This window comes from Chanodichthys erythropterus, chromosome 12 (genome assembly GCF_024489055.1).
Source record: "Chanodichthys erythropterus isolate Z2021 chromosome 12, ASM2448905v1, whole genome shotgun sequence".
NCBI lineage: Eukaryota > Metazoa > Chordata > Actinopteri > Cypriniformes > Xenocyprididae > Chanodichthys > Chanodichthys erythropterus.
The window spans coordinates 13,939,673-13,964,888 of NC_090232.1; the positions used below are offsets into that span (position 1 = coordinate 13,939,673).

Here is a 25,216-nt window from a genome sequence, read left to right on the forward strand (position 1 = left end):
TATAAGAGTTGTGGTTTCCTGTTTTGACATGTTTACACGTTGCTGGTTTGTACCCACTACAACAGAGAACATCATGAGTTTTACAGCTAAACTTTGACTAAATAAAAAAAAATTGACCAATTGAAATGTAAAGCATCAAATTTCTCAAGTGAAGATGATTATCTGCTTGAATCAAAATTATTTGATACTAAACATATCTATCATATCCATAAGACAAACAAAAGTTTTATCCCCTCTTCATTTCTATTATTTGATTTCATTTTTGTAAACCAATCAGAGCAAATTAGAGTAAAAAAGTCTATAGGGTAATCAATGATTAGTTAATACTGCTCTTACTCTTTATACACATGATAACCTAATTTAATGAACACCTCCTGTGATGTGAAACATTTTAGAAAAGATTTTCCATTGACTTGAACCAATCAGATGAGAGCTGCTGTCTGTAAGACCCTCACCAGTGTCAGTTATTCACAGTCACTCACAGAGATGGAGAGGTCAAGCCTTGCTCTCGTCTTGCTCATGTGTAAGAAAAGATGGTTTTGAGAAAGTTTTCAGCTGTTTTGAGAGGTTTTTTTGACCTAAATGTCAATATTACTGTGAATGTATTTGAATGGTAGTACATATTTCAAATTTAAGTTCTTTATTAAGCTATTTTGCTCTTTTACAGGTGTTTTGTTGTTCAGTCAGAACAGAATCTCTGGAGCAGAAGTGGAGATGAAAGTCAGACCAGGAGACAACATCACTCTCTACTGTGATCGCTCTTTTACTGGTTCCCGCTTTGTATGGATAAGAAACTGCTCTCATGAAAATCAACCCTCTCTGGAGATAGATATAATGAGATTGGACAAGGAGATATTTCAGCGTTTCAGCTCTGTCCAAAACCGCTCCAGTAATTCTTATGATCTACATATTACTAACATCAGTGTCTCTGATCTGGGACTGTATTACTGTGGAGAAGTAGAGCATAAAGTATATGAAGATGAACAAGGCAGGTCCAACCGATATGAAGTATACTATTACGGAAACCAAACAATTTGTCTCTCTTTTGCAGGTAAGAAAACATTTCTGCTAGTTATTATTGTATTATTGCTTGTGTAATTCTGGAGCACTTTCTCATTGAAGCAATGGACTTCTTATTCTGAACCTTCCACACCTCATGACTGTAATAATAATAAAATCAACATTCATTGATGTGTTTGTTTATTTTATATAGAGGAAGTAACTTCATGTTCTGGACTGAACATCACCTCCACTCCTCGTGTATCAGACTGTGTTCTCTGCTGGACGCTGCTGTTCAGTGTGTGTCCGGTGTGTGTTCTCCTCTCCTCCATCTGTCTGTTCTGCCTCTGTCAGAGGAAAAATACAGGTATTCATTCACTTATTGACACTCTTCTTTTGCACTACCACAGTTTTAAATTGTGGTATAATGCCACTTTTACAAGATGTAAAATAAGTCTCTGATGTGAGAAAGTATTGTTTAGTATAAAGCATGCTGAAGATTAGCAAACAGGCTGTCCATTAATTAAATGATTAGCTATTTCCCCACAAAAGCTGTTTAATCAGCATAGTGAAGCCTCTCATCCATTGACATCCATTCAAAAAACAGCCTCTGGTCTCCTTCCCTGCGTACCGTCAGAGGCGGAGTGCTAGCATTAGCCGATATGCTTTTTTAGCTAAAGGTTGCAGGCTTGCCTTCCAGTGGCTTTGATGAGGCCTTGATGAGCGTTGCAACCGGGGAACATGAGTGCGTAGCGGCCGGCGGGCTTGAGAGCGAAGCGGCCAGCGGTGCAAACGGCTGCTCTGAGATGGCAGCAGGCCGTTCTGGGACAACAGCGGGCTGCTCTGGGACAACAGCGGCCTGCTCTGGGACAACAGTGGGCTCGGGCTGACAGACTGCTCCCAAGTCCATAGAGCTCAAGTACATCCTCCACGCACGACAGCCAAGACATAAAAAGTGGAAACAGCCCTCTTGGCCATGACAGAATTGACAAGGAGAGAGGGCTGCTCTGGAACAACAGCGGGGACGTGACGTGACTCTGGGCGATCAGCGGGGACGTGACGTGACTCTGGGCGATCAGCGGAGACGTGACGTGACTCTGGGCGATCAGCGGAGACGTGACGTGACTCTGGGCGATCAGCGGAGACGTGACGTGACTCTGGGCGATCAGCGGAGACGTGACGTGACTCTGGGCGATCAGCGGAGACGTGACGTGACTCTGGGCGATCAGCGGAGACGTGACGTGACTCTGGGCGATCAGCGGAGACGTGACGTGACTCTGGGCGATCAGCGGAGACGTGACGTGACTCTGGGCGATCAGCGGAGACGTGACGTGACTCTGGGCGATCAGCGGAGACGTGACGTGACTCTGGGCGATCAGCGGAGACGTGACGTGACTCTGGGCGATCAGCGGAGACGTGACGTGACTCTGGGCGATCAGCGGAGACGTGACGTGACTCTGGGCGATCAGCGGAGACGTGACGTGACTCTGGGCGATCAGCGGAGACGTGACGTGACTCTGGGCGATCAGCGGAGACGTGACGTGACTCTGGGCGATCAGCGGAGACGTGACGTGACTCTGGGCGATCAGCGGAGACGTGACGTGACTCTGGGCGATCAGCGGAGACGTGACGTGACTCTGGGCGATCAGCGGAGACGTGACGTGACTCTGGGCGATCAGCGGAGACGTGACGTGACTCTGGGCGATCAGCGGAGACGTGACGTGACTCTGGGCGATCAGCGGAGACGTGACGTGACTCTGGGCGATCAGCGGAGACGTGACGTGACTCTGGGCGATCAGCGGAGACGTGACGTGACTCTGGGCGATCAGCGGAGACGTGACGTGACTCTGGGCGATCAGCGGAGACGTGACGTGACTCTGGGCGATCAGCGGAGACGTGACGTGACTCTGGGCGATCAGCGGGGACGTGACGTGACTCTGGGCGATCAGCGGGGACGTGACGTGACTCTGGGCGATCAGCGGGGACGTGACGTGACTCTGGGCGATCAGCGGGGACGTGACGTGACTCTGGGCGATCAGCGGGGACGTGACGTGACTCTGGGCGATCAGCGGGGACGTGACGTGACTCTGGGCGATCAGCGGGGACGTGACGTGACTCTGGGCGATCAGCGGAGACGTGAACTGTTGCTGTTGTGATGGTAGCCGCCATCTTGTGCGTGTTACCTGGTGCGGCGGCCATTACGGGACTCACCATGGTGTCGCATTCCTCCGCGACACCCACAGTAAACGGAGAGCCGACAGTCAACAATGCATAGTCCATAAAGCTGCTGAGTGACGAATGCGGTCCCTCTCGTCTTAGTTGATTCTGGAGAGGTTGGTTGACGCCATCACAGAAGAAGTCAATCAGTGCACAGTCCGGAAGATCAGAGAGGTGAGCAATGTCCAGATATTCCTGCACATAATCCTCTAACGATCGCGTGCCCTGCGTACTCCACAATAGCAAATGATCAATATCCATACCGTACAAATGTTCTCTGGTAAAGCTGCTGGATCTTGGTGGTGGCGAGGTCTTCTGTAACGAAGCGGGACTGAGGCAGAGATCCAAATGCAGCATTTTATTAAAGTAGAGTGGTCGTACAGGCAGGGTCAAAACAGGAACAAACAGGAACAGTAAGGAACAGGCAGAATCGTAGTCAGGGTACAGGCAGTAGATCGAGGCAGGCAGATATCATACACAGAACGCTATACCAGGCAAGGCTCAGGACAGGCAGCAACGGGTCAGTACACAGGAACAGGCAAGATCAAACACAGGCAGACAGGATACAAGGTACGCTCAGAATTGTCACTAGGAATCAAGACTTCGCGGTGAGGTGGTGTGTGTGTGAATCCTTTATAGTCCTGGTAATAAGCTGCAGCTGGGTGTAGTGATTAGTGATAGTGATTGGTGGAGTGAGTGCAGGTGATTGACAGAGAGGATTATGGGTAATGAAGTCCGGGAACTGACAGGAACAGACGGTGATCATAACACCTGTAACCAAAGTGACCATGCCCTTAATTATGCAGAACTTTAAGGCTTAACATAATTTAAACGGATGAGTTATAAAAAAAATTCACCCCCCTAGAGTTGTCATGAAGGGCAAATTTAACTGTATAGACCAAAACCACAATTTGATCCAGGCTGTAAACAGGTTTTTTGTTTTGTTTTGTTTTGTTTTTTCTGCTGTAAAGTTGGTCATTTTAACATGGGGATCAATGGGATTCTGCTCTCTTTTGGAGCCTGTCCCTAGTGGCCAGTCAATGAATCACAGTTTAAGTTACTTGGCTTCAAGAGAAACTGGGGGAGGTTGCAGCTTGACTAATGCAATAACATGGCCTCATGACCCTTTTGTTACATGTTCTCAGGGGCAGGATTTATGTAAATTTTAGGGTTAGTGATGCCACCAACTGAGGAAGAAGCTTGATGTAGTCCCAAACAGTCATTTGTTGTAGTCCTTAAACAGAAAAACAGAGAAATTCTTTAAAAGACAATATCTCTGTTTGTAGAAATTAAAATGTAACACACTGAACCTTTGCATAAATTCTAAACCATTTATGTATGTGACGCTCTAATTTAAACAATCAATTGTAGATGCTGCGGCAGATCAAAAAGTCCATTCGAGAGGTAGAAATAACATTGAGGTATGAACAATGCAAACATGCACATTCATTAAAGACAGATAAATGTAATGTATGTGTGTTTCAGAAAGCAACTTAATTCGTGAATTTTCTTTTATTCCAGGGTGAAGATGAAGAGGTGTGTTATGCATCTTTAGATGTGAAAACCAGGAGACAAAAACAACGCAAGACAAAGCGAGCGCAGTGTTCAGACTTCAGTACATATGCTCAGGTCAGAACAGACACGCAATAGAACTAAAATAGAACTGAGGTGCTTTCTGAAACTTTCCAAATGATAAAGGTCATTATCATGTAACATCACATAATGAATACAAGGTACTTTCATTGCATCTCAGTGTAAAAGATATGTAATTCCATACTTGTATATTTGGTCACACTTTATATTAAGTGTCTTTAACTAGCCTATGTACTAACATTTAAATTAATAATGTGATACAATGTCCTTATTGTGTATAACTGTTTTTACAAGTACTTTTATTTAAAAATTCTTGCATGTAAATACAGCTGTAATTAATATGTGACCTGATCCAGCAAAATGAGTCACAGTGACCCAAATTTCAAAATTGAGATTTTGGTATCAATGGAAAGATGAGACAATAAGCTTTAAAATGATATCCTAGTCAAGTTGAATGGTTTTAAAGATATACCCATTTGAATTATGGTCGTTTGCCCTCTTTTTCCTATTGAAAACCTGAGAAAATCGCTTTTAAAGTTTTTTGCCCGTTTTTTTTTGTTGATATCTTTCAAAATCCATTGCATTTAAAGGCATAAACTATTTATTTTACAGCTTAATTTGACCAAAGATATATATATATATATATATATATATATATATATATATATATATATATATATATATATATATATATATATATAAATGCTATTAAACCAGGCTGAAGCTCAAATTATTTTGAAGTATTTATTTGAATTAACCCTTTAAGACCTGAAGGCTTTTTTAGAGTTCTTTTTTTTTTTTTTTTTTTTTTTTTTTATCTGAGCGACACACAAAAGTAAAGACTCATAACTCCAAAACTCTAGCAAGGAGAGTCAAAAGGTAGGTATCATTTGATAGAAAACATTTTAAAATTTAATAAAATATAAATTACATTACATTTGGACATTATCTTGCTGAGAAACAGCTGATAAAAGACAAAAAATATATATATATATAATTTTTAAAAAATATTTTTTTCTTTTTTTATTTGACATGGAATAACTCAGGAACACAATAAGATCACTAAAAAATTCTTTTTTGGTGATGCTCTCCTATATGTGAGCTGCATCTGGTTCAAATTTCGTGGTGATATTATAAAGAATAGTTTGAAAAATTGTTGTTCATTTTTTCCGCAGCCAGGTGGCGCCAACGGGCGGTAAACTCCGGTTCAGAGGTGCTTCTCAGCACTCGTTAGTTTTTCAAATGGTTAGATGCATTAAAAAGATGAGATTCTAAGCTTTAAAATGACATCTATTATGTGTTATTCCACGTTGGAAAACGAACATGGATGGGTCCGGGAACATTGGATACACACTGCATCCCGGAGAGATGAGAGATATGTTTTTTAGCCAAGTACGTTAAATCATTCCGTGAGTAATATCTTGTGATCAACGCAATATATTATATTGATTTTATTATATTATATTATATTGATATTGATTCATTTTAATCATTTTAATCTTGAGAATCTGCTTTAAATATTGATGTGCGATTTTTATGATCTGTGCATTTTTCATGAAGTTATGAGCATGTGGAATATACATACTTGTATTCAGTTAGCTGCTGTGCTGTTTTTGTTGTAAACGCATATTACTCAGACTCATTAGAGGGTGAAAACAACACAACAGAAGCATGTTGGAGGCTTGATATGAAAGTTTAAAGTCTTTGGTTTTGTATGCAAAAACAATTTTTGTGCTACCTATATGGATTCAATTTTTATTAGCTTTTAAAGAGAGACGCAAATGGGAGTTTTATTTTATAAGGCGCGCTAGTCTGACAGGAGGATGGCTGGACCGATCGCGTGCCTGTCAGACGAAACGGGGCTTCCCATTGTTAAAAATCAGCGTTTAGGTCAGTGTGTTTACATTTCTAAGCTTTTTGATTGGTTCTATCCAACGTGTAACACCATATTTGTAGAGCAGAGATAGTGAGGTTTCAGTGGATACCGGGAAATGCTCATAAGTGACGAGAGGAGTTGAGAAGTTCATTTCCAGCGAATTTAGTAAAACCATGTCAAATTTAATAGCCATTTAAATACCTTTACTCAATTATCTGGACTACGAAACTTTGGGAGATTATTTTTGAAAGTCTGTTCTTTGAAATTACCTTAAAAAAAAAAAAAAAAAAGTTTTTTTCATTGTTTTTCCACATTATCGGCCCATATCTTAAAATAGAACGTTGCGACTTCCGACTCATTTCGCCAGATCGGGTCACATATCTGTAATTACATCTATAATTATAATTGATCCTTCCATTCCACCTTAACCAACCCTTAAACCTACCCATACCATGAAACCTATCCCTAAACTTACCCGAATCCCACCTCAACAGAAGCAAAAGTATTTTTAATACAAATAAACATTTTGCTTAACTTATTTTTTTATTTTTTATTTATTTTTATTTTAGTACATAGTTAAATACACCCCAAAGTGACTGGATACTTTAACTTATTTTCCACACATAACAGGATGTAGTGGGTTTCCTGTATGAAGCAGTGTTTAGATTAAGGTATTTATATTAAACTTATTCTTTAACAGAATGATTGTTTGAATTTTACAGCTAGTCTCATTAATTTTCACAAAACATACTGCATGGCAGATGAAGCATAATTTGTTTGAGTATTGTTTTTGGATAACAGTTGGCAACAAGCAAACATTCGAACTAGATATCTCATCTTAAAACTATCTATTTTATAACTTTATAGGTAAAAGAGAAATGCCCACTTTAGTTGCTTCTCTGTAGTAAGATATGTTCTTGTTTTTCCTCTTGTTTTGAACTAGTGCATGTTAGGTCTGTATTTTTTCTAATTGTGCTTTTAATTATTTTGAACAGTTAAAATATAATTGAAATCGAAACAAATTTAAATATTTAAAGCATCAGAGTTGTTCTTCAAAGGAGTTTTACTGAAGTGCACTGTCTGTGTCTTTTCTTAAGAAAGGGTCTTGCTTTGTTTCCAGTTAAAGAGATAATCTTAACCACAAATGTTTCCATTCAGTTTAGTGCTTGTGTGAACATGAGACAGAAGAAAGAAAGAGGCTGGTGTGTATAAATGCTTATGTGGTGAGTTTGTGGTGAAATTGTGTACATCATGCAGCAAAAGCTTGATTTACAGCGGCAGTCGTTCTTTAGACTCTCTGATGGATGAGGAAGAATCACATTTACTGCATCTCTCAGAATGAAGCACAAAGAGCAGATTTCATTTGTTTTATTTGCTTTCCTTTTTACTTTGACAATGCATCTCACATGAACACTCAAATGATGTTCAGTGCCATGCTATTTAATAATAATGTGTCAAAAGGAATCTTTTATCTGTACATTTTTGTCACTGTTTATAATGGATAGTGATGTTTATAGTATGGCAATGTATATTTTTACTTGTCCATGATCTGTTATTATGTCTGAAAGAGACTCATGGTGTTTTTTTTTTTTGTTTTTTGTTTTTTTTAGCCTGAGGGGGGCAGTGTGGATTTGCTTTTTGCAAAATGTCTTAACATTTTAAATGCTTATTACACTCCACATTCATTTGACTAACATGTTAAAGCACTTTTTTATGTGAAGGTCATATAGCAAATACATGTGTCATATCAATTCATGTTGTGATTCAGTTGATTCAGTGTCCCTAACTGTGTTTGGCAAATCATTAAAGATAAGTGGCAAAAGAACATAAGTGGGAGGAGCATATTCATTTATTATTGTTGTTTATTGTGTAAGTAAGTGGTATTGGTATGTATTTGTTTTCTGGCCCTATAAAAAGAAATTTCAAAAAGTCATGGGCACTCTCTCTATGACCAGTAGGGGGCACTCATGGAGTTTCTACAACAGTCTTTTACAGTCCAGTCCAACAAAAAATCCTTTCCACACTTTGCAGAAATGCAAGTCTGACAGAGAAAACTGGATTATAGAATTATTAGAGGGTTATTGCAGTAACTCTGTTTGTAGTTGAATTAAAAGAGCAAATAAGGTGTGGGTGATAAGACATTTAGACCATTCAATCATTTATTTATTCTATAATTAAGTATCTCATCTGCACTCAATACTGCGCACAAATATCTCCTTCAGTGAATTCACGAATTTGGAACCAAAATCAGGGTTATTATTAACTACTAAATTATTATTAACTAAAACTAAAACCTTAAATTTATTTCCGTTACATAAAATTAATGAATTGTTCAATTAAAGTGAAATACCAAAATTTATTCAGACACCTTGAGCATTTCATTCATTAATACGGTTTATTCGCTATAGTTTAAAAAAGGGTAATAAAATATATCTCAGAGTTAAACTGTCTCGCTGGCGCGAGCGAGTGGAGGTGGGACTAATTTTGCATATTCATTGATACGTGTATATTAAATGAGGCAAGAGTGTAGAGTTACATTTAAGCTATTTGAAGGCATGAAATATTTTTTACTTGAATTTTGGTGATCAAAGATGAGTTTTAAGTGATAAAATAATTGACTACAGGGGGACTTTAAATGTAACTTGACAGACGGACAGATCATAAACATGCTCAATGACTGAACCTAGACAGACAGTTCAAAATCTGGCTCATAGACTGAAACAGAATTGGCAGCTGGCATAACATTAGATACGTTAACTGGGACTTCACTGGCAGACAGTTCACCCACAGGGTCATTGGTGGAAACTGGACAGACAGGAACATCAGACACATTGACACACAAATCAGAATCACAAGCATTGATGGGAATTGGACTGGCTGGACAGACGGTTCAAACTCTCCTTGGAAATTACAGGATTAACAGAGCAAACAAAAAGCTCATTTAAGGTTTCCATGGCAGTGACAGGTAGGGAAGAGACTTCATGAACGGCCCTTGTAGCTGTAGCAAAACAGTCGTAATATTCAGACTGCATTGGAAGTGACAGACAAGGCTGAGAGTATGGCTGCACAACTATTAATCACGATTAATCGTTTGCAAAATAAAAGTCTGTGTTTACGTAATATATGTGTGTGTTCTTTGTATAATAATTATGTATATATAAATACATGCACATACATGTATAAATTTAAGAAATATATACATGTATAAATATACATATTTATATATATTGTATATTACATATAAATATTTTATATATACAAATATTTTTTTTCTTAAATTTATACATGTATGCATGTATTTATATATACATAATTATTATACACAGAACACACACATATATTACGTAAACACAGACTTTTATTTTGCAAATGATTAATCACGATTAATCGTTGTGCAGCCCTAGCTGAAAGTTCAAAGTCAGCCTCCTTGGCTGGGTCGGGACAGGGCAAAAGTCCATAACTGGCCTCCATGGCCGGTTCAGAGCAAGGCAGGAGATCATAAGCGGCTTCTGTAGCCAGGACAGGACAAGAGTTCATAAGTGGGTACCATTGACACCTCTAGAGGATCTGCAGCAGATGCCGCCACCTCTGTAGGTTCTACAGTAGTACCATCAGAATACAGGAAGAGTTCAGCAACGATTCCTTTGACCGTGACATGACAGGCTGAAAGTATATTGCTGGGTGCCACCACCACGCAAGGGGCTGAAGCGAGCACCACTGCTTTGGGAGGCAAAGCAGTGAGCGCCACTACCTCAGGAGGTTCTGCAGCATCAGCCGTCCCTCCTGGAGACATCATAATGGACACTGCCACCTCTGGGAGTTCTGTGGTGGTGTATGCAGCCCAAACACACCAAAAAGCGATCCCCATTATGGGAAGTACTTCAGTTCAGGAATAAAAAGGCTAAAGTGAGTGGCAGCCATCTCGGCTGAGGGCTCAGGTGTGGCTCATCTGCGGAGACGTGACGAGGCTCTGGATGATCTGCTGAGATGTGACTGGACTCCTGAAGATCAACTGGGACTTGACCTGGCTCACGAAGATCTGCTGAGATGTGACGAGGCTCTGGATGATCTGCTGTGACTTGACTGGACTCATGAAGATCAGCCATGATTTGACTTGACTCACGCAGATCAGCTGTGACTTGTGGCTGCCATTTTGTGAGCGTGCTCTAGCGTGGCTGCCATCATACTATTGAGTGCAGGATTGCATTCCCCTGCGACACCCACAGTGAACACTGAACCAACAGTCCACAAAACATAATTGAAAGAACTACTCAGTGATGAACGAAGACCCTCATGAATCACTCTTGATTTTAAAGGCTGATTAAGGACATCACAGAAAAAGTCTATTAACAGAGTTCAGTAATTCTGATTACTTCCTTCCGCCACGGATTCAAATCACAAGTTGACAGTCGGACCAAGACCAAGCCTCCATTACTAATTCTAAAACGTCACTTTAGAACTAGTAATGAAGGAACGTTGAGTCCCTCCACTGAAACTCATTTAATTTCATACAGTATTAGAGAGAGAGAGGGATCGCCTGAACAAGTAGGCTATTACCATCTGTCTGCATAACATTCATTCTTCAAGTCGATGTCCATAAAAATATATCCATTATAAAAGTCCGTTTGAATGCCTGCTGAGGAAAGCGATCTTGTATTTGTTCTTTTTACAGCTATGGGAATTTTTCATAACATACTAATTTACCTGTAAAGTTTTGCCGCCATCTAATGGCGTATTGATGTAACTTTTAAATGTGATGTACTACTTCAGTGCAGTCTTTTTGCATGGAGTTTTTGTTTGTTTTGACATGCTTCATGCAACTTTTTTTTCCACCTGTAAAAAAGTTTAAAGAATGAATGAAGTTTTAATCAGTTGTACATGTCAGCTATTGGACTCATTCATCACAATCTGTCATAAACAATAATATCTACTGTTGTCTACTTTTCAAATGTTAATACTTAATAGTGTAATCAGTTGCAGTTTTGGATTCAATTTCTCCAGCCATACAGAAATGGGCTGGATATATCACAGTAAGTATAAGTCTAATCATATCACTTGGTCTGTGTTTTTAAACTTGTAGATGTAGGATTGCTGTACAGTATATTGATCCTATTGCTCAATTGTTGCTTGAAATAAATAGGTCTTAGTTTAACCCAGGATTATGCATTAGTTCAATTAGGACATTTAAGTAGGTTGACAACACCTCCGAAAACCGCCAGTTGCAGAACCACTGCGATGGACAGTGTTAGACTCAGGTTGGCCATCCTTCCAAAAATATACCTTTCCTTGTTGATAATCATCATTCTCTCTTGCAAACATTGTACACTTGAATGCTCTGATCTCTTTTGAAAGTTCAGCACGTAAACGTTCAAGATCTCTTTTCAGTTCAGTCAACTTACTTTTTGTCACCATTTCACCAAGCTGAATCTCCATGTTCTTGAAATCCTGTTTCGTTGATTCAAGTTGCTTAGTAGTTTCTTTAATCACCAGGTTGATTAAGCTGAACACCTGATGTCTATAAAGAGTCGAATGTATGCCACATGTTTGTGCCTGATGAAGACCTGTTGGTCAAAACGTTGCATTATTTACATATATAAACAATTTCCTAAATGTTGACAAGTTTTATATAACATCTGTTTAACTTATATTATTAACCTTATTTTCATGCTATAACTTAGAGAACAAAATTTTCAGTTTTACTAAAATTAGGGTGATGCAAAAATGAGTACACCCCACTGAAAGTCTCTGGAGCAAAGCTAAATTTTCGACTACAAATATCTATTTTAATAAGAATTCAACCACAGATGAGTTTAATTATTCATTACACAGGTGTCCAGCAGACAGTTGACTATAGAGGGTATGCATCGACGTCACTTTCCCGCTGAAAGCTCGCTCCCTCAGCTGGACTGAGTGGCAAAAGAACCTGCTGCATGACTGGATTTAATAGGAGAAACTGCGAAAACGAATTACACTAAAGGTTGGAATTGAATGTGTTTCTTACAACATGCAGCCAGGAGTCGTGTTTCCTGACAATTATGTGTGCCTGATTTCGACGCTGGGGAAACACATAAAGCATCTGCCTGTGAATATTTTATATAACTACAATATAGGTAGGTTTAAATCTAATCACTTAAATCAATGTTATATCGTCATATTGTCCAGCCCTAAAACATGTAGTTTTATAATCAGCCTTGTTTATTGAAAAACACCCAATTATGCAGAATATAAGATGGAAAATATTTAATTGATGATTTGTCAGCATAATATATAACAATACAATATATACGGTATGATTTTACCTCAAAATCTAACAATTTGACAAAAAATGATAACTGCAAAACATGTTTCTCTGCCTGGAGTCCAGCTTTTTCTGTGAATTGCAGTGATCCATTTGCTTATTTTTTCTGTAGCTTTCTGCAGTTTTTAAATATATACCTCAGGTTTTGTGTCAAAGCTATTTGTACAGTCAGTCGCAAAGCTTTTTCCCGTTTTGGATGTGTTTTGTGTGTTTTTCGCGACATTCCTGCTGAAAGGCAATGCTGCCGCTCAGTCTTTTGCCACTCAGTGGGCGTGACCGCAGGCGTAACGGTCGACTGTGACGTCACATGCATACCCTCAATAAAAAGGTGTTAAAACCCCTTCCCATTTCATGCTGTCAGCAACAGCACCACATGAAAAGTGAAGGTGACAAGAACATCAGCAAAGCTTTACTTATCAGTCAGAATACTGTAGCAAAAGTGGTACAAAAATTTAAAAATATGGAACTGCAACCATCTCACAGAGACGTCCAGGTCATCCACGGAAGTTAACACCTCGACAGGAGCATCTTCTGATGAGAAGGGTTGAAGAAATGCATGTAAGTTCACTGCAGTTATCTAAAGAAGTAGAAAGCCAAACTGGGGTGACTATTTCCCATGACACAATACGGCGTACACTGCAGAGGAATGGCATGCATGGGTGCCGTCCACAAAAGAAGTCTCTCCTATAGCCCAGGCACAAAAAAAGCCTGCCTAGAGTTTGCCAGGGCCCATGCTGACAAAGATGAAGACTACTGGGACTCCTTACTCAGGAGTGATGAGATCAAGATAAATGTTTTTGGAACTGATGCTTCAAAACTGTCTGGCATCGCAAAGGTGAGGAATACAAAGAAAAATGCATGGTGCAGTGTCCTTATGTGGGTCTGCATGGGTGCTGCTGGTGTCGGGGAGCTGTTGGAAATTGTTTTTGTGTTCATTGAGATATTGTTTAAAATGTTACTTTTCAAAGGTGGTGTAATCATTTATGCTGAGCACTGTACAACAGCTAAATAAACAAGCACAGTATGTGCACAGTATGATTCCTGAATCAATCAGCATTTTTGAACGAATAATTGAGTGATCAGTGAGTCAGGAGTCCATTTTTCATTGCACTGAGACTGTGGCTGTGTCCACATACTCTCTTAAGTAGGTACTTATTTTGAACAAGTACTTACTTTGCGACCGCTAAAAAAGTACATTTTATAGTATGAATCTGTGTAGTATGGCTATGACTGTCATTTCACTGCCATTCACAAATCCTGTCTCGTGGCCCTAATGGGATAGTAAAGTGTCCATCATATGCACACTTCAGAATCTCATCAGAAGTAATAGGCCATCCGGGTAATTTTTACCTACTGTTTTATGGGTCCTGTGTATTTGGTCATACTTCTTTTGTCACATACTGTTTTTCACCCTAATATAGGCAAATATGTGATTTCAGACACAGCCTAGATCTTTGGGTCTGGAAGGTGGGATGCCTCCAAAGGGTCACAATGTATAACATGCAAAATGGGCAACTCCTACTAAAAATGTAGCAGCGCATTTTAAAAAATATGTACATTTAATATTTAAAGGGGCTCTATGTAAAAATTTTGGACGGGAAGTTCGGTCTGGACTCGATCCATTGTGGAGTAATTATGCTCGGCTCCCAGAAGGCCGAGCCAATCAAATTGCCAGGGCGGGCTTTAATTGATGATTGTTGTGAATGGAGACTCAGGCAGGAGATCCAAGTGCAGCGTTTTATTAAGAATGAGAATGGTCGTACAGGCAGGGTCAACCAGGAACAAACAGGAGCAGCAAAGGACAGGCAGGGTCGTAGTCAGGGTACAGGCGGTAGGTCAAAAGGCAGGCAGATATCACTCACAGAACAGTATGCAAGGCAAGGATCAGGACAGGCAGCAACGGATCAAACAACAGGAACAGACAAGGTCGAGAACAGACAGGCAAACAGGGAATAAACGCTCGGAAATTGCAACAACAGTTAAACAATACTTTGCGGTGAGGTGGTGTGTGTGGAAGTCCTTTATAGTCCAGGTAATGAGCTGCAGCTGGGTGTGGTGATCAGTGATTAGTGTGAAGTGTGTGCAGGTGAGTGACAGAGAGGATGATGGGAGATGTAGTCCAGGAACAGTGACAGGAACAGACGGTGATCATGACATAATGCCCCCCTCCCGGAAGGCGCGTCCTCGCGCCGTAAAAGGAACAGCTAGGGAGGGGGGGTGGGTGCATTGGAGATCTAACGGCAGACGGGGACGGAATCTCCAATGCAGCCCCAGGGACTCAGGCAGCCACGGTGGGTCAGGTGGTTCGGGCAACCGCGGCGGGTCAGGTGGCTCGGGCAACCGCGGCGGGTCAGGTGGCTCGGGCAACCGCGGCGGGTCAGGTGGCTCGGGCAACCGCGGCGGGTCAGGTGGCTCGGGCAACCGCGGCGGGTCAGGTGGCTCGGGCAACCGCGGCGGGTCAGGTGGCTCGGGCAACCGCGGCGGGTCAGGTGGCTCGGGCAACCGCGGCAGGTCAGGTGGCTCGGGCGGCCGCGGCAGGTCAGGTGGCTCGGGCGGCCGCGGCAGGTCAGGTGGCTCGGGCAACCGCGGCAGGTCAGGTGGCTCGGGCGGCCGCGGCAGGTCAGGTGGCTCGGGCGGCCGCGGCAGGTCAGGTGGCTCGGGCGGCCGCGGCAGGTCAGGTGGCTCGGGCCGCCGCGGCAGGTCAGCTGGCTCGGGCGGCCGCGGCAGGACAGCTGGCTCGGGCGGCCACGGCAGTTCAGGTGGCTCGGGCGGGCTCGGGAGGTCAGGTGGCTCGGGCGGCCGCGGCAGGTCAGGTGGCTCGGGCGGCCGCGGCAGGTCAGGTGGCTCGGGCGGCCGCGGCAGGTCAGGTGGCTCGGGCGGCCGCGGCAGGTCAGGTGGCTCGGGCGGCCGCGGCAGGTCAGGTGGCTCGGGCGGCCACGGCAGGTCAGGTGGCTCGGGCGGCCACGGCAGGTCAGGTGGCTCGGGCAACCGCGGCAGGTCAGGTGGCTCGGGCAACCGCGGCAGGTCAGGTGGCTCGGGCAACCGCGGCAGGTCAGGTGGCTCGGGCAACCGCGGCAGGTCAGGTGGCTCGGGCAACCGCGGCAGGTCAGGTGGCTCGGGCGGCCACGGCAATGAGTCCATACATGGCCCAAGTGGGCTACAGTCCATAAATGGCCCTAGTGGGCTACAGTCCATAAATGGCCCTAGTGGGCTACAGTCCATAAATGGCCCTAGTGGGCTACAGTCCATAAATGGCCCTAGTGGGCTACAGTCCATAAATGGCCCTAGCCCAGCAGTGGCTGGGCAGGGTTCCCACCCACCAGTTCCCCACCCCTAGGTCTACTGCCCCCCCCCCAAAAAAGTTCTTGGGGATTTCAGCGGGGCCAGTTGCAGGTTCGTGGGCAAGGAGTTCGGGTGGCACCGGCAGGGCCAGGCGTGTGGGTGAAGCCGGCAGGTCAAGACGCCTGAATGGCGCCGGCAGGGCGAGGAGCTCGGGTGGCGCCGGCAGGGCGAGGAGCTCGGGTGGCGCCGGCAGGGCGAGGAGCTCGGGTGGCGCCGGCAGGGCGAGGTGTTTGGGCGGAGCAGGAGAGACCTCTGGAATGGTCCCCAGGCCCACAGCGGCCTCTTGAAGGGCATCGGCGTCTTGAGGAGAGGAGGACGCCTTCTTCCTCCTCCTCCTCCTCCTCCTCTTTTTCCGAGGCTGAGTCGATGATTCACCGGTTGGAGCGGGTTCGGGAGCAGACTCACTGGCTGAAGCGGATTCTGGAGCGGACTTAATGGCTGGAACGTCCCCTACCTCCGTGAGCACCGAAGGGGCGGCCATCTTGCCCGTAGGCACTGGCAAAGCAGCCATCTTGTCCATCGCGTCCAGGGCGCTTGAGAGCGTTGCAACCGGCGAGCTTGAGAGCGTTGCAACCGGCGAGCTTGAGAGCGTTGCAACCGGCGAGCTTGAGAGCGTTGCAACCGGCGAGCTTGAGAGCGTTGCAACCGGCGAGCTTGAGAGCGTTGCAACCGGCGAGCTTGAGAGCGTTGCAACCGGCGAGCTTGAGAGCGTTGCAACCGGCGAGCTTGAGAGCGTTGCAACCGGCAGGCTTGAGAGCGTTGCAACCGGCAGGCTTGAGAGCGTTGCAACCGGCAGGCTTGAGAGCGTTGCAACCGGCAGGCTTGAGAGCGTTGCAACCGGCAGGCTTGAGAGCGTTGCAACCGGCAGGCTTGAGAGCGTAGCAACCGGCAGGCTTGAGAGCGAAGCGGCAGACTGGCTTGAGAGCGAAGCGGCAGACTGGCTTGAGAGCGAAGCGGCAGACTGGCTTGAGAGCGAAGCGGCAGACTGGCTTGAGAGCGAAGCGGCAGACTGGCTTGAGAGCGAAGCGGCAGACTGGCTTGAGAGCGAAGCGGCAGACTGGCTTGAGAGCGAAGCGGCAGACTGGCTTGAGAGCGAAGCGGCAGACTGGCTTGAGAGCGAAGCGGCAGACTGGCTTGAGAGCGAAGCGGCAGACTGGCTTGAGAGCGAAGCGGCAGACTGGCAGACTGGCTTGAGAGCGAAGCGACCGGCTCGTGCTGAAATCAGCGGTGGATCAGTCACACTGGAACGCAACCTTCTCTGCTCCCGGACTGATCTAGAGACCTGACATGACTCTGGGCGATCAGCGAAGGCGTGACGTTGCTCTGGGCGATCAGCGAAGGCGTGACGTTGCTCTGGGCGATCAGCGAAGGCGTGACGTTGCTCTGGGCGATCAGCGAAGGCGTGACGTTGCTCTGGGCGATCAGCGAAGGCGTGACGTTGCTCTGGGCGATCAGCGAAGGCGTGACGTTGCTCTGGGCGATCAGCGAAGGCGTGACGTTGCTCTGGGCGATCAGCGAAAGCGTGACGTTGCTCTGGGCGATCAGCGAAGGCGTGACGTTGCTCTGGGCGATCAGCGAAGGCGTGACGTTGCTCTGGGCGATCAGCGAAGGCGTGACGTTGCTCTGGGCGATCAGCGAAGGCGTGACGTTGCTCTGGGCGATCAGCGAAGGCGTGACGTTGCTCTGGGCGATCAGCGAAGGCGTGACGTTGCTCTGGGCGATCAGCGAAGGCGTGACGTTGCTCTGGGCGATCAGCGAAGGCGTGACGTTGCTCTGGGCGATCAGCGAAGGCGTGACGTTGCTCTGGGCGATCAGCGAAGGCGTGACGTTGCTCTGGGCGATCAGCGAAGGCGTGACGTTGCTCTGGGCGATCAGCGAAGGCGTGACGTTGCTCTGGGCGATCAGCGAAGGCGTGACGTTGCTCTGGGCGATCAGCGAAGGCGTGACGTTGCTCTGGGCGATCAGCGAAGGCGTGACGTTGCTCTGGGCGATCAGCGAAGGCGTGACGTTGCTCTGGGCGATCAGCGAAGGCGTGACGTTGCTCTGGGCGATCAGCGAAGGCGTGACTTGGTGTTGTTATTGTGGTGACCACCATTTTGTGAGTGTTCTTTGATGCGGCGGCCATTACGTGATTAAGCATGGTGTCGCGTTCTTCTGCGACACCCACAGTAAAGGGAGATCCGCTCAGTAGTAAAGCCTGTTCAATATACTGTTCCAACGTCCCGTTTGGATCGTGTAGCGGCATGACAGCACTGAGCGGGTCAGATAGTCCACCGCGAAAAAATATCATTAGGCACTCCTCATTAAAACAGGTTAACGGTGCCAGTTCAATAAAGTCCATGACATAGTTCTCAATGGATCTGTCCCCTTGACGGAGACCTATTAACTTGGCAGATGGGTTCATAATTGTTGAGACAGGAACACTCACGGTAGCTGCTGGATCTTGGTAGTGGCGAAGTATTCTGTTGTGAATGGAGACTCAGGCAGGAGATCCAAGTGCAGCGTTTTATTAAGAATGAGAATGGTCGTACAGGCAGGGTCAATCAGGAACAAACAGGAGCAGCAAAGGACAGGCAGGGTCGTAGTCAGGGTACAGGCAGTAGGTCAAAAGGCAGGCAGATATCACTCACAGAACAGTATGCAAGGCAAGGATCAGGACAGGCAGCAACGGATCAAACAACAGGAACAGACAAGGTCGAGAACAGACAGGCAAACAGGGAATAAACGCTCGGAAATTGCAACAACAGTTAAACAATACTTTGCGGTGAGGTGGTGTGTGTGGAAGTCCTTTATAGTCCAGGTAATGAGCTGCAGCTGGGTGTGGTGATCAGTGATTAGTGTGAAGTGTGTGCAGGTGAGTGACAGAGAGGATGATGGGAGATGGAGTCCAGGAACAGTGACAGGAACAGACGGTGATCATGACAATGATGGACAGGCTATCTGCGGTTACGTAACCACCCACGTCATCAAAGAGCGCTTGGGTTGAATTGGTTTTCACCAACGATGACTGCAGCTGGAGAAGTAAGATGTTTATATTCCGCTATCACATCTGTTATAAAAGAAATCGACATCGCATTAATTTTAAAAGATGAACAAAGAACCGCAATCACGGCATTTGTCGATGGGAAAGATGTGTTTGCCGTCCTTCCAACGGGATTCGGCAAAAGTTTAAGTACAAGTTCAACATACGTCACTTAATGCGTTGCTCTGATTGGTTGTAGGTCTATCCAATTGAGTGCAGAGTTTTTTTTTTTTTTTTACTGGTGCGGTTAAGACACGCCCCATAATTCAAGTGCAATGGAGCAGTATCAGACTCACATTCTGCCTAGAATATGAGTATAACGAAGTCAGTCTAATAAATGACAACATATACAAACAAAAATCTACTTTTCTTCAATGCAGTTTTATTTTCATTAAAAAAAAACAAATAAAAGTCAGTAATAAAATATAAACAGCTCAAAAAAAATGCAATTGAATAAAGAGAGCAATGAAACTAAGTTTTTCGGGTTAACTGGGTTTTTATTCAGGTAAGAAATACTACAGAAATTAAAGTAATCAAATGTAAAATAACACATTGTGTTATTTTGCATTGGTTACCTTAATTTCTGTAGTCTTTATTGCATATAATTTTTACCATTAAAGTTATACAATGTATTCAGTCAAGAGAAGAAAGTGATTTTTTTTTTTGTCTTTTGTTCTTTGATTAACATGACAGACAGCAACTGGAATATTGGACTGCTGTCCCTTTAAAAGTTTATGAACGGTGTTCAACGGACCCAATACTGTTAAACACAACATGAGTTCACTTTCTTAGATAGCTAATTTCCTAGCTATCTGTGTAACGTTACTCTCCAAGATTGCCTGTGCCGCTGGTTTTGACGTACTTTTGTATGTATTTGACAGTTTAAGCTCAGTAAGCCACTCAGTAAGAGACTTCTGTCTCTGTTCGTGGCTTGTCCGCTCCACCACTCAGTGGTGCGCACGCTTTTGGTGTGACCGCGAAACCTGTGGGAATGACAAAAATTATGCTCAATACAAGCACTACTTAACGGAGCGAATGAGACGAGGGAGAGAGAGGAGGCGCCCGCGCGGGTGTGTGTCACTTCACCGTGACAGGGAAGAGCTGACGTTTGTTTGCTGGTTTCCATGGTTGTAATACGCGGTGTTTTCCGCCAACTGGCAACCTGTGATGTCGAAATATAGAGGGTATGCATCGACGTCACTTTCCCGCCGACAACGCGCTCCCTCAGCTACTGAGTGGCAAAAGAACCAGTTGCGTAACTGGATTAATAGGAGAAACGGCGAATTACCCTAAAGGTTGGACTCGAAACTGTTTCTTACAACTTGTCAAATAAACCTAATCCATGGATATTGACATGCAGCCAGGAGTCGCTTTTCCTGACATTTATATGTGCCTGATTTGACGCCTGGGAAATACATAAAGCAAATCTGCCTGTGAATATTTTATATAACAATATCGGTAGTTTTAAATCTGCTTAATCACTTATATCAATGTTATATCGTCATATTGTCCAGCCCTAAAACTTTTATTGTATAGTTTTTGACAGTGTTGTTTATTTAAAAACACCCAATTATGCATAATATAAGATGGAAAATATTTAATTAATGAGTCGTCAACATAAAATATAACAATACAATATATAAGGTATGATTTTACCTCAAAATCCAACAATTGAAACAAAATGATAACTGCAAATCCATGTTTCTCTGCTGGAGTCCAGCTGTTTCTGTGAATTGCAGTGATCCATTTGCTTCTTTTTCTGTTGCTTTCTCTAGTTTTTAAATATATAGGTTTTGCACAGACCAAAACAAAAACAGACATTCCAACGCAGAACACACATTTTCAAAGTAGAATATTTGGCTGTAGTAGTGTTTTTCTGAGAAACAAGTAGGTGAACTTGGCATGTTTCCTAAATATCTGCAAACATACTATATTTTTATGCTTTATTAAAGTAAAAATCTTACATAGAGCCCCTTTAACAACTTACATCACATTTATTCAAAACATGTTCAGCTATCTATACCATTTTCAATAATGTGCAAATATCTGTGTGCCTCTGGACAAAGCTTTGTTTCCTAATAAGTAATATTCTTATTAAGCTGATCATAGAGTAAATGTACTTTATTTGTGATACACACACACACACACACACACACACACACACACACACACATACACTTGAATCAAAATAATTCCCCCTCCCTCTTGCAGCGACATCTCTTCTCTTCTCTGATGGTGTTTACTGGTGTGAGGGCGGTACAACCTGTCACTCACATGACATCACAGCAATAGCACAACCATCCAATCAATTCCTGATGGACAGAATCAAGTCCCGACTCCCGACTTACTTTTGTGTATTGTGTAGCTGATTTATCATATGAAGTATTGATCTTCACGTGTTACTGTTTCTGTTTTAGAATATAATGCAGTGTCAGTATAACCACAGTATAGACAAGCTGAGCAAGCTACCTTCGTGCAAATGTGTGAACTCTAACCAACACACAAAACCACACATAGTCTAATGGAAACATTCATGCTTGTTGACCAGTGATCAAGTAAGAGATGAAGTGAGAGTTTGACAACATGTCACTGCAGCAAATGTGAAGGCATAAGCATTAAGTAGTCTGAATGTAAGAGTTGTGGTTTCCTGTTTTGACATGTTTACATGTTGCTGGTTTGTACCCACTACAACAGAGAACATCATGAGTTTTACAGATGAACTTTGATTAAAAAAAATAAATAAATATATATATATATATATATATATATATATATATATATATATATATATATATATATATATATATATATATATATATATATATATATATTAAAAAAACTTAATTGAAATGTAAAGCACACAATTTCTCAAATGAAGATGATTATCTGCATGTATACATCAAAATTATTTGATACTAAACATATCTATCAGACAAACAAAAGTTTTACCCCCTCTTCATATCTGTTTGATGATGATTTTCATTTTTGTAAACCAATCAGAGCAAATAAGAGTAAAAAAAGTCTATAGGGTAACGAATGATTGGTTTATACTACTCTTTATACATACACATGATAACTTAATTTATTGACCAACCCCTCTGTGACGTGAAACATTTTAGAAAAGATTTTCCATTGACGTGAACCAATCAGATGAGAGCTGCTGTCTGTAAGACCCTCACCAGTGTCAGTTATTCACAGTCACTCACAGAGATGGAGAGGTCAAGCCTTGCTCTCGTCTTGCTCATGTGTAAGAAAAGATGGGTTTGAGAAAGTTTTCAGTTTTTCAAACCTAAATGTTAATATTACTGTGAATATTTTGGATGGTAATACATATTTCAATTTTAAGTGCTTTATTAAGTTATTTTGCACTTTTACAGGTGTTTTGTTGTTCAGTCAGAACAGAATCTCTGGAGCAGAAGTGGAGATGAAAGTCAGACCAGGAGACAACATCACTCTACTGTGATCGCTCTTTAACTGGTTCCCGCTTTGTATGGATAAGAAACTGCTCTCATGAAAATCAACCCTCTCTCATAATAAATGTAGTAAGTTTGGACATGGGGCCACTTCTGCGTTTCAGCTCTGTCTACAACCGCTCCAGTAATTCTTATGATCTACATATTACTAACATCAGTGTCTCTGATCTGGGACTGTATTACTGTGGAGAAGCAGAGCATAAAGTATATGAAGATGAACAAGGCAGGACCAACCGATATGAAGTATACTATTACGGAAACCAAACAATTCGTCTCTCTTTTGCAGGTAAGAAAACATTTCTGCTAGTTATTATTGTATTATTGCTTGTGTAATTCTGGAGCACTTTCTCACTGAAGAAGCAAGATGAACATAATATTTGTACAAACATTCATTGATACATTTATTTTATATTGAGCAATGGACTTCTTGTTCTGAACCTTCCAGACCTCATGACTGTAATAATAATAATAATAATAATAATTTTGTTTATTTTAAATAGAGGAAGCAACTTCATGTTCTGGACTGAACATCACCTCCACTCCTCGTGTATCAGACTGTGTTCTCTGCTGGACGCTGCTGTTCAGTGTGTGTCCGGTGTGTGTTCTCCTCTCCTCACTCCTGTCCTCCATCTGTGTGTACTGCCTCTGTCAGAGAAAAACTGCAGGCATCTCATTCACTGTTCATATGATTTTCTCAATATAAAAACTAATGTCTTTGTTCAGCAATCAAAGCTGCAAACAATTTATAAATGTGTGCAAATATTTGTTTTAAATCCATCTATCTACACACTAGCAACCACCCTGAGTACCTTAGCAACATCCTAGCAACCATCCAGAATACCCTAGCAACCACATAACAACACCCAAGCAACCATCCTAAATACTTCAGAAACCGCATAGCAACACCTCAGCAACCACATAGCAACATCATAGCAACAGCTACATTACTCTAGCAACCGCATAGAAACACCATAGCAACCACCCAGAATACCCTAGCAACCACATAGCAATACCCTAGCAATTACCTGAGTACCCTAGCAACTACCCAGCAACCACATAGCAACAACCAATTACCTGAGTACCTTAGCAAGAGCAAAGCAACACCGTAGCAACTATCCAGAACACCCTAGCAACTACCCAGCAACCACACAGAACACGCTAGCAACCACATAGCAGCACTCTAGCAATTGTGTAGAACACCCTATCAACCACATAACAATACCCTAGCCATCACACAGAACACCATAGCAAACAGCATGACCCTCTCTGGCCCTGTTTGGTCATTTTTGACCAAAAAATTGTATATTTTGAAATGTTAAAAATCGTAGCTTCATTGGAATGAGATGACACTTGGTGACTTTTGTGGACATGTTTCGGACATGTTAAAGGGTCATTAAAAATAGTCACACTTACCTTTTTTTTCTGTCAAAAATGACGACATAGGAAATGAGTGGGAAATGCGAAAAAATACGAAAACTCATGGCAAGGCAATTTTATTTGTATAGCACATTTCATACACAATGGTAATTCAAAGTGCTTTACATAAAGAAGAATAATAAAAAGCATGAACAAGTTTCTCTAAGTCTTAACTGGAGACAAAGCATCTAATTCTTGCAATATTTTTGAAATGATAATATGCTGATTTAGTTACTGTCTTTACATGGCTACTGAAACCCAGGTCTGACTCCAAAATCACACTAAGATTCCAGACTTGATTTTTAGTTTTTTGACCCCTAGAGTGAAGGTACGTGTTCACTTTGAGAACTTCATCTTTGTTTCCAAATGCAATGACTTCAGTTTTGTCTTTGTTTAACTGAAGGAAGTTTAGGCACATCCAGTTTTTAATTTCATCAATGCATTGGCACAGGGAGTCAATGGGGCTGTAGTTGTTAGGTGATAGGGCTAGGTAAATCTGGGTGTCATCTGCATAGCTGTGATATGCAATTTGGTTCTTTCTCATTATTTGGCTCAGTGGCAGCATATATAGGTTGAACAGGAGGGGTGCGAGTATTGAACCTTGATGGACTTTGCATGTCATGGATGTCCACTCAGACTTATGGTCACCGATACTCACATAATAACCTCTCCCTTCTAAGTATGACCTGAACCATTTAAGGACCATCCCAGAAAGCCCAACCCAGTTTTCCAGCCTGTCAAGAAGAATGTTGTGATCGACAGTGTCAAACGCAGCACTGAGATCGAGAAGAACCAGCACTGATAATTTACCTGAATCTGTGTTAAGGCGAATATCATTTATTATCTTTATGAGTGCTGTCTCTGTGCTGTGATGCGGTCGGAAACCAGATTGAAAGTTGTCAAAATATCCATTCAAGCTTAAGAACTTGTTCAGCTGATTGAAAACAACTCTTGATCTTGCCTATGAAAGGAAGATTTGA

At 42.9% G+C, this 25,216-nt stretch overlaps 1 protein-coding gene across 1 annotated transcript; it reads left to right on the forward strand.

Annotated features, from left to right (window-relative positions):
* The first annotated feature begins 281 nt into the window (after positions 1-281).
* On the forward strand, positions 282-8,565 carry LOC137032699 (uncharacterized). Its single transcript, XM_067404585.1, has 6 exons — positions 282-1,051; positions 1,214-1,366; positions 4,588-4,637; positions 4,738-4,845; positions 7,316-7,356; positions 7,844-8,565. The coding sequence occupies exons 1-6, from the start codon at positions 601-603 to the stop codon at positions 7,857-7,859; spliced, it is 819 nt and encodes a 272-aa protein (XP_067260686.1). The 5' UTR covers positions 282-600; the 3' UTR covers positions 7,860-8,565.
* The last annotated feature ends 16,651 nt before the right edge of the window (positions 8,566-25,216 follow it).

Coding starts and splice junctions, on each gene's coding strand:
- LOC137032699 (XM_067404585.1), top strand. CDS start 601: ATGTATTTGAATGGTAGTACATATTTCAAATTTAAGTTCTTTATTAAG. Junction 1,367..4,587: donor CTGTCAGAGGAAAAATACAG/GTATTCATTCAC, acceptor AATCAATTGTAG/ATGCTGCGGCAGATCAAAAA. Junction 4,846..7,315: donor ACTTCAGTACATATGCTCAG/GTCAGAACAGAC, acceptor CACACATAACAG/GATGTAGTGGGTTTCCTGTA.